This window comes from Lolium rigidum, chromosome 7 (assembly GCF_022539505.1).
Source record: "Lolium rigidum isolate FL_2022 chromosome 7, APGP_CSIRO_Lrig_0.1, whole genome shotgun sequence".
NCBI lineage: Eukaryota > Viridiplantae > Streptophyta > Magnoliopsida > Poales > Poaceae > Lolium > Lolium rigidum.
Genome location: NC_061514.1, coordinates 25,302,591 through 25,312,273, shown reverse-complemented (window position 1 = coordinate 25,312,273; position 9,683 = coordinate 25,302,591). Strand labels below are relative to the sequence as shown.

At 43.4% G+C, this 9,683-nt stretch overlaps 1 protein-coding gene across 1 annotated transcript; it reads right to left on the bottom strand.

The window, feature by feature from the left end:
- Positions 1–239: 239 nt before the first annotated feature.
- Positions 240–9,414, bottom strand: LOC124679148 (K(+) efflux antiporter 2, chloroplastic-like). The gene is made up of 20 exons (XM_047214959.1): positions 7,955–9,414; positions 7,555–7,720; positions 7,319–7,409; positions 6,841–6,977; positions 6,710–6,769; positions 6,513–6,632; positions 6,153–6,221; positions 5,866–5,931; positions 5,489–5,578; positions 5,160–5,264; positions 4,950–5,078; positions 4,123–4,332; positions 3,783–3,932; positions 2,818–2,871; positions 2,683–2,741; positions 2,118–2,184; positions 1,865–2,041; positions 1,204–1,260; positions 1,040–1,114; positions 240–600 (listed from the first exon to the last, which is right to left on the bottom strand). Exons 1-20 carry the CDS (start codon positions 9,397–9,399, stop codon positions 484–486), a joined length of 3,444 nt encoding a protein of 1,147 aa, XP_047070915.1. The 5' UTR covers positions 9,400–9,414; the 3' UTR covers positions 240–483.
- Positions 9,415–9,683: the final 269 nt, after the last annotated feature.

Here is a 9,683-nt window from a genome sequence, read left to right as displayed (position 1 = left end):
CCGCGCCGGACAAAAATGGGCTTTGGGGGACGCGGCTGGAACGCTTTTTTTGTCCGGCGCGCCCCAAATCGCTTTGGGGGACGGTTTGGGATTTGGGGGACGCGACTGGAGATGCTCTTAGCTATGCAATACTTTTCCAGAGCTTCCATTACCTCTCAACTATGTCTCAGCTCAAGAACTTACACACGTGTAGAGAGGCAGCAACCGCAAAATGGTGGACACTTTTTGCAAAATTATCGTGTCCTGCACCGGCCACCCTAAATCAATTACTTGATGGGAATAAAAGGGCTGGAAATAAAGAAAAAAGAAAGGAAAATGTGGTTTCGAGAAAAACGAAATGTCCTACCATACAAAAATGATGACAGAGCTAAGTCGCCAAGATCGGTAACGGTTCTTGCACTGGTTATTATTTTTGCTACCTTTCTATACGCAACTAGTTTATCTACTGTACAGTTTTTTGAAGAGCCCTTTCATGTATTGGGCTCAGATTGCCAATGCTCCATCGACAGGTTCACTTTCATCGTCGGAGATCAGAGGCTTTGTTTTCGACATGACTCTGGAGAACCCATAGCCCAAAGAGTTCCCAGATGTAGAACATAGCTGTCAGGCAAAAAAAACAACCATCAGTTGATCAATACAAGAAAACAAAACTATCTCAGCAAATTGATATATGACCTTCATCGATCTAACATTACATATGGATTGACATAGTTTCACAGGAAAAAACAGACAACAGTCTCGCATATTAGCAGTGATTGACATGGACAAACAAACCACCCTGCTCGATAAACATGAGATGTGAAACTGACAACTGTTGACTAGACAAATACGTAGTACTCGGCAATACCTACATTGTGGTTTTTAACAAATGATCGGCTAGTAGTTTTTAACAAAGGGTACTAGCATGAAAGACTCGCTGTTAGCTGTTTTTGCTAATTCAGTTCAATGCAATTGTTTTCCATCTTCTATGTCATCCATAGTAATAATTTGATTGTGAAAGAATTACGAAGATCAATAAAATGATGATGCAACCACACACCTCGGTTAGCTCTGACAAATGACGATTCCTGAACTCGTTGATAGTCGCTGCAATCTCTGACATTGGAAGTTTTGCCTGCAATACAGTACATAAAGAAAGTGGGGCTTATGAATCAAATTCAACACTAAATGAGCACAACAGAATATAATAACAGCGGAACTTACTTGGGCAAGAACAGCAGCAGCCAACTGAAGACTTGGTTCTAAGGTCTCGGGGACGACCTAAAAAAGTTCGAAATGAAGTTTCATCACACGACATACTTGGTAATAAAGGAGTATACGACAACAAGCACATGGTACAAGATAAAGCAGAACATATCAAGGTAAAAGATGTGAGAAGAAGTCTTCATGGACAGGTTATGTGCAAGTTATGGAAGCCGCTAGCTCCACAGAAGAGCCAAAAGAACTCTTTCGTAATGGTCCGCACAAATATGACTAATCATTCACGGCTCTTAAACTGGCTGGCTATTATGTTCTTGATTTCAATAAACTAATGAGTTTGTAGAGATTTTAACAATTGTACTTCCTGGAATTGGTTTCATCAAGATTCAAAAATTTGGTGGCTGGTATTAGTTGGGCCAACCCATCTAGTAGCGCTGATACAGCCCAGTCAATACGTGATAGGTAGAGCCATTACTTGTTTGGTAGATTCGTTTTGTAATGCTTTTTTTCACAAGGCAGGTTCTTGATTTGCAATTTGTGCTGATAAACTAACAAATCTATCACATTGCACACTTCTGCCAAACATACGGCTTCATCTCATTCAAGTTGCCTCGAGAGAATCTCATCACCTAAAATGTTTTCGAGATTTGTGACATTTACTTACCGCTGATGCACCTGCTTTCTCCAAATTAACACCATGATCAACGTCATGTGCTCGGACAAATGTCTTCACATTTGGAAAGTATTTGCTCAGAGCCCAAACAGCTCGATAATTTGCACCCGGAGTGTCTAAAGTGATGGCAGCAGCACAGGCCCTCTCAGCTCCAACTTTGTGCAGTACCTAGCAAAAATCAATAGATTATTATTTCTGATTTTTCTTACAATTATACAACTGGGTTTAGTTGAACTCTTCCTACCTCCCTGCTTCCTGCATCACCGAAATATACTGGTAGGTCTAGTGCACGTCCAACTGCCACCCGGTCACTGAAAAGTACCCAAGAATTAAATAATGGAAACAGCGCTAGACTTCGTCACCAAAGTTGATAAATTGACTATTGAACAAGTCCAATACGGCAGAACAAGGTTGGAAATGTCATCCAAATCACACTACTGTTGGTCTATCACACTGCAACTAACAGTCAATAGAAATAGGGAGTAAGCCCATCATTCCAGGGTCAACACTATTTTCTAAGTCAATTTATCGGATTCTTCGATATAGTTTGCAGATATACGAAAACTCATTTTTCCAGTTCCATGTTAGTTGACCAGAAAGTATGATAGCAACCATTAGCGCACATCATATAAATCTAAAATCCTAACAACTAACAAAGTAATTCGTAGAGTCATCTAATATTAAGGGATTTATTATACGTATGGTAGTCATACTCAGAGACCAGCACTTGACTAGTAGTAATGCAAATATGTTTCGCATATTCTCATAGTGTTGTGTTAATAAGGTTATTGCCGTATCCAGTACCATACCTTCGAACATCAAGCGCAACAAATGGAATTAACCGCTCTGACAGGAGTTGGGCAATGATCTAGTACAAAGGAAAGACATGTTAATAGGATACTGAGCATGGTATTTATAAAAGTGCATGAGGATCACAAGCCAACCTGCCCAACACGTCCAAATCCCAAGATAATAATATGGCCTTGCAAGTCATCGGTCTACAATAACAAACAAAAGCTACATCAGAATAAGCATCTAGGATTAAAAAAACTGCCATAATGTCACTTGTACACAAAGGAGATGTACAAAAGTAACTATATTCTAACTTGACGCAAATTTACCTCACTAATTGGGTGTTTTTGAAATCCGGCATATGCCACTAACTTAGAAAATATCTCATACACAACAACTAATGTATTAGCCAGTACCAAAGTTCCCAACAATGGCTAAAATAAGCTGGTTGCATACAACCCTTGTCTGAGGAGTCATATACCTCAGCCAGGGTTATCAGTTATGAGTACCTATTCTAGTCAATGTTTGTCATAACTTCTGTTTCTACACATAGTATCTATTACATTCTTGTACAAGAAGGTATTAACTGACTGTTCCTGGATGGGCCATGGACACTAATTTTGCATTCATGGATGGAAGCAGGTAAAGTGCGCCTTGTGTTCAGTTTTAGCAGGTTTAGAAGTGGTTATTAAAATTATTGCAGAAAAGAAAATTTGATTACTGCAGCAAGTGACGGATAATGAATTTCCAAAACTATAGATCGATATTATTACTAGTAGTTTTAGGACTGACCCACTGGAAGTTCCTATACCATAGATGTAGTAAAGAAGGCTGCTGATATAGGTCATTTGATTTATTAAGGCTGCTTAGTTTACTCAAAACTCAAATACATGCTCTAGCTTCATTATACACAAGGAATGCCCTCAGTTGAACGTAAATGATTATAGGCATTGTCGAAGTCCAAAATTTCCTTGAACATGATGGTGTAATAGTTTACGTGTTAAGACTTTTGAGGAAGAAAAAAGAAATCATATTTCTGCCTCAGCCATGATTACAGATAAATTCAACCAAAAAATAGGTTATAACTGAGTTGACCTATGTAAAAAAAAAAGTATACCTCACTTTCCACTGGCAATAAGCTCCTCACATCATGCTGCTCGAATTTAGATGCCAGAAACTGCCCTCCCGCAGCTAAATATGGTGTCATAGCCATTGAAATACCAACCACCAAAAATAATAATGACGATAATTGAGGCGATAGAAGACCCTGCAAAATATTCTCCATGAGTTTTTTCTCAATGCTGCATAACAACGAGTACTTAAGAAAATTACTGACATTCCTGTGATAAACTCAGGTGTCAGAAAAAAAATCTTATGAGTTATGACGAACAAGACTACAACAATTGCAAAGACAGAAAACATCAGGTACATTCTATAGAAAATAGCAAAGGTAAAACCTGGTTGACAGCTTCTCCAAAGGCAACAAAAGCAAACTCCCCGCCAGGTGCAAGCAAAAGTCCAGTCCGGACGGCAGCTATGGTCGAAATTCCAAACAATCTACCAGTAAGTGTTACTAACAATGTCTTCCCAATAATTAACAGACTTAATATCAGAGAGATTGCTGGGAAATTTGACATAAACAACTTTGGGTCAATAGACATTCCAACCTGGAAAGGAAAAGCCAGGTAAGCATCAAAGAAGGGTATCAAATATGGTCAGAACTTATGAAAATAATAAATCATTCTTAAGTAATTCAAGCGTTGATGCTTAAGAGGCAAAATTCAGAAATTCTAATGACAGGAGAAAAAGAAGTGACATACTGATATGACATTAATCAGTAATGCTTATGATTCTACTACACATGGCAAGTTGTTGAAATAAGACGATACATTTGTGATTAAGATGTTGGCACTATGAAATACATGAAATTGCCTGCTAGGAAGGATTTAAGATGTCATTGCAAATATTTAAATGTGATAGCACAAATGACCAGCTCAAGTGATAACAAAACATTATGCAGTAAGATTAGTGTGGAGTCAAAATAGTTAATTATATAATGAACAATTCGAACGCAATAAACAAGGATGTCATGTGATTCCACACATACATAAATCAATGAATCCACAACTAATAAAGTAACAAGCGATAATCAACCTAATGTCTGCAAATATTGCATTATATATCTACTACACTATATCAATAGTATAACACCAGCAACAAAATCCTAGTGATATTTCACCACCAGAAAAATTATATCTAGTGAGATTGTTTTCAGGGCCCTCACCGTCATAAAGAACAAGCCTAACAGAAGACCGCGATAAGGAGCAATATCCGACTCAACCTGTAAGGAGAACTCTGTTTCTGCTAACAACAAACCAGCCAAAAATGCTCCCAGTGCCATTGATAAGCCAGCCTGTGAGAGAACAGTAAAACAATATGAAAACTGGATTTCAGCAATGCAGAGTGAGAATTTAATTAAAAAAAGAATATATACCCGAGCGGTAAGGAGACTTGTCCCAAATATAACAAGGAGAGTATTTGCCGAAAATATCTCAGCATTCCGATTTTCAGCAATTTGTCTGTAAATTGGCCTAAGGAACTGTTCAACAAAAAGAAACAGAGTCATACTTAAATAGTTAGAACCAAATCCTGGGAAATGCTGCTGCAATATGAAAATGGACTAGAATGAGTAGGCAAGCAGCAGACATTACAGATAAATGCATGTGGTGCACGTCTGCATGTTTAGCTGGGAGTCAACAGAGAGTTTATGCAAATTCCTCATATGATAGCACAGCAAATAAAATGAATGAACAGACAACTCACCAGACGACCCCCAGCAATGATGGCAGTTATAGCAGCTACTGCCTTTACAGCAGCCATACCCATGGCTTCTGCTATTGCTTGGAAACCAACCTATAAGCAGAAATTGTATCAAGGGCCATATGGTACAAATGTAAAGACTAATAGGCATGGATGAGGACATTAGTTCAATGAAACATCATCATTTCAACTAATTCTAGTTGCTATGGTGGAACATGGGTTTTAAAATGCTCATGTAGAAGTAATAACCAAGAGAAGAAATCTATGAGTTCTGGACGACCCTATCATGGGATAAATGAATATCGCCATCAGCAGTTCATGTGATGTTTATAAATTAGAGCATTGTCTATTGCTTAGGAAGCCATGGCAGAAAAGATTACCCCTCCTTTTGATGAATTAGGTGACAGAAGTGGAATCAGTATCAACAGAACCACCACAGCCAAATCCTGGAGACAGCACATGAAACATCTATCAGAAGACAGTCTTATGTTAACATTACCAAAAGGCCACCTGATATAAATCAATAAAATGACGTAGACTGCGATTTTACTCGTGGCAATACAAAACGCCTATGAACATTATCAAGAAGATGAGCAAGAGACATCTGAGATCTAACCTTCCATAGTCAGAAGAACAAGTTATATGTCAGATCATACTGGTGTTATACCTGGAAAAGTAGCACAGAAAATGTTGCGCGTCCATGGCGTGATGTGCTCTCCCCACGTTCTTGCAGTACCTAAGCAAAGTAAAAAAAAAACAGCAAGTGCTTAGCAGCAAACCAAGAAAGGATTCTGCTAAATTTTTTGAAGAAAGCAGATAGATAGGAAGAAAGAAAGCATTCCACAATCACATTACTCAAGTCAACATGCTTCAGTAAACCTAGTCTAGGCCTAAATAATAAGTTTGAAGAATGGCAAGAACCAGAGTGCAACTGTTGAACAACTTCATTCCGATTCTGATCCTTTTGACTTTTGATAAACACCAGCAAAATGCGATATACGGGATGATTGTCAATTATAGTTCTTACTTGCAAGACAACAGCCGTCGATGATAGAGCCAAACCACTGCCAATTACAATTGCCGCTGGTCCTGGTAGTGCTGCAAAACGGTGAGCAATCATACCAATAACTGCTGCAGTAACCAACACCTGTCAATTGTTTATAACTTGTCAGGGAGTAATCCTCATAAGACTATTGTTTGATGGCTGCATAGTATTGGAACTACCTGAGCAGAGCCTAATCCAAAGACATACTTCTTCATCGAGCTTAACCTTTCAACAGAAAGCTGCAGACACAAAATATTAAACTGATATCTGCTGACAGAAGAAAGAATCTTACAAACCATTCATCTTGTACCTCGAGGCCGATGTTGAATAACAAGAACACGACTCCAAATTCAGCAATTGCCTTTGTTCCATGGACATGACGGATGATGGAAAGACCATAGGGACCAATGAGAACACCAGCAGCAAGATATCCAAGAACAGGACTACCTACAGTATGAAGGTGTGCTTAATAACTGAGCATAACAATATAAGGATTTTTATCTTCTATGAGGTCTCCACTTTTTTTAAAAGACTCAGTTGTGGACGTTTCTAGTACATAAGTTTGTGCAATTTAGACAGCCAAGTTTCCATTATTCTAGTAGTGGGAAGTCACAATAAATGGTTACAGTTGAAACTAAAATGAAATAGAACCAAAGCAAGACTTGTTCAATATGATTTCAATCTCAACACAAGAACAGACTAAAATGAATTACTAGTAGAAGATATGGGAAGGTTGGACACCAGGCTAACATGTACACACATATAGATGGCAGGTCAACATATCTCACCTCCGGGTATTTTCTGGAATAATGGTACAAATACAACACTAGCCAGCAGCAAATATAGTACGTCAAAAAGCGAAGCTTCTTCCTCATTTACCTGAATAGGGCAATCAAGAACTTAAGGAAATTACTTGGAAGATAAACTTCATATTAATTTACATGGGAAGTAAGAGGGCAGTCAGACAACAGAATTATAAAACCCATCACTAATGTAAATGTTCAGATTAAACAGGGACAAATACCTCTTGATGAGGCAAGAGCTCGATTAGCTTCTTTATCCTCTGTGGGAGCTGTCGTATCTCACGAACTATGGGCTTAGCAGTGGAGGTAACTTCTTCAATACTTGTGGTTATGCCTGGCTGTTGAGTTAATTGAGCACTCTTCTCAGCTCTATTGATAAAGAGTGCCCTATTGTACACACACAGCAAAAATGTCATTTGAGAAAGAGCTGGTTAGACAATATGCATGAAATGGATGTGGAAATTATGTTCAACTATTGCAAGAGCAAGCACCCACAAATATATTTATTCAAATGAAGCATGATGTCATTACGCAAGGAAACAGGAAGGGATATGTGAAACCAAATCTTCGCCGCAAAATAGAAACAACGAAAATGCAAATATCAGGCACCATGAAACTCACCCTGCACCAAGAAGCAGTATCCCGGTAATAAGAACTGGTGCTTGCTTTCTGGCTGTTTTCATCAGCCCCTGGAAAACAGATGTAGGCGTAAACTCTCCATCAGATTTGGAGGAGAAGAAAGACGCCGGGAAGAAGCGAGATGATCGCTTGAGCGATGATTTGGACTCCTTGCGTTCCGCGTCGGGCTTCTTCCCTGGCTTTGATGACTTGTCTAGGTCAGGCTCTGCTTCTTTCTGAGGCTCAGCAAGCAGCTTCTCACCGCGCTCTTCAGTGGGCATTTCATAGGACGATTCAAGCTGCTCAATGCCCTCAGCGGCCAAGTCGCTAATCTGCATCAGACGCTCGACATTCGACACCTCGTCCCTTTCGGAAGTGTCGGCCACACCATCGCCGCTGTAGTCATACACATCAGAAATATCGTACTCCTCCTCGCTCAGCTGCCCCTCGGCAGGCGGCACGAGGTCCACGACGGAGTCGACCAGCGAGATGGCCTTCTCGGCCTTCTGCATGGCGAGCTCGGCGTCGTTGGCGCGCTTGGCGGCCTCCATCTCGAGCGCCACGGCCTGCTCGGCCAGCACCATGATGTTGGAGACGTCCTCCTCGGCCTTGGACGCGTCGAGGAGCGCCCTCTCGGCGAGCTCGGTGAGCCTGTCAACCTCCTTCTGCAGCTCCATCTTCTTCCCCTGGACCCGCCGCAGCTCCTCCTCGCACCTGGAGAGGGTGAGCTGGCACGCCCTGATCTCCTCCTGCGCGGACGCGAGCGCCTCCTCCTCCACGTCGTCGAGGCTGACCTCCAGCTGGCCCACGGAGCCGCGCTTGGCGTCCAGCGCCTGGGCGGCCAGCTGCAGGCGCGCCTCGGCCATGGAGAGCGCCATGGTGGCCTTCCGGACGGCGTCCTTGGCGTCGTCCTCCCTGGCGATGACCTCCTGCACGGCGGCGACCGCGGTGGAGACCTCGGCCTGCGTGCCGTCGGCGCGGTCCTTGAGCGCGATGGCGGACTCGGAGATCCGCTGCGCCTTGCCCTCGAACATGGTGCTGTTGAGCCTGGCCACCTCGAGGTCCTTCCTGGCCCGCTGCAGCGCGTCCCTGAGGTCGTCCACGTCGCCCGCGGTGGCTGCCAGAGCGCGGGTCCTGTCGTCGGCGTCGGGCCCCGGCGCGGTGGCGGCCTCGTCGGCGGAGGAGCCCTTGGTGCCCTCCAGGGGCCCGTCCACGTAGGCCAGCGAGTCGTTGCCCTGGCAGCGCGCCGCTCTGAGCCGGAGCGCGGGCGCGTGGAAGGTGCTGCCGCAGCCGGAGCCACGGAGGGCGGAGGCGACCATGAGGTTCCCTGCCCCGCCGAGGCGGTGCCGGGGCCGCCGAAGCGTGCAGGGGCCCCGGAAGGGCCCGCTGCCGCCGATATGCAGGCCCGGGCGCGGGGCGGCGCCGGAAGCGAACCTGGACAAATCCATCCCCGCTCCTGTTCCTGCTGGAAATCGCAAATCAGGAAGCGGGACGAAACAAATGGTGGGCATTATTAGACAGAGCAGAAGATATCGGGAGTAAAGCGCTGCCCGAAATGGCGCCGATAAAAATCCCCGCCCACCGGGAAAAAAATCCCCAAAACAAAACGGCTCTCGCGGAAGTGAGCTCCGACGAGCGAGCGCAGAGCACTGACCGAAGTAAACCGGCGGGGGCGGGGGCGGGGGCGAGGGCTTCGGGGCCTGGCGGCGCGCGCGGCGGAGCGACTTCCGCG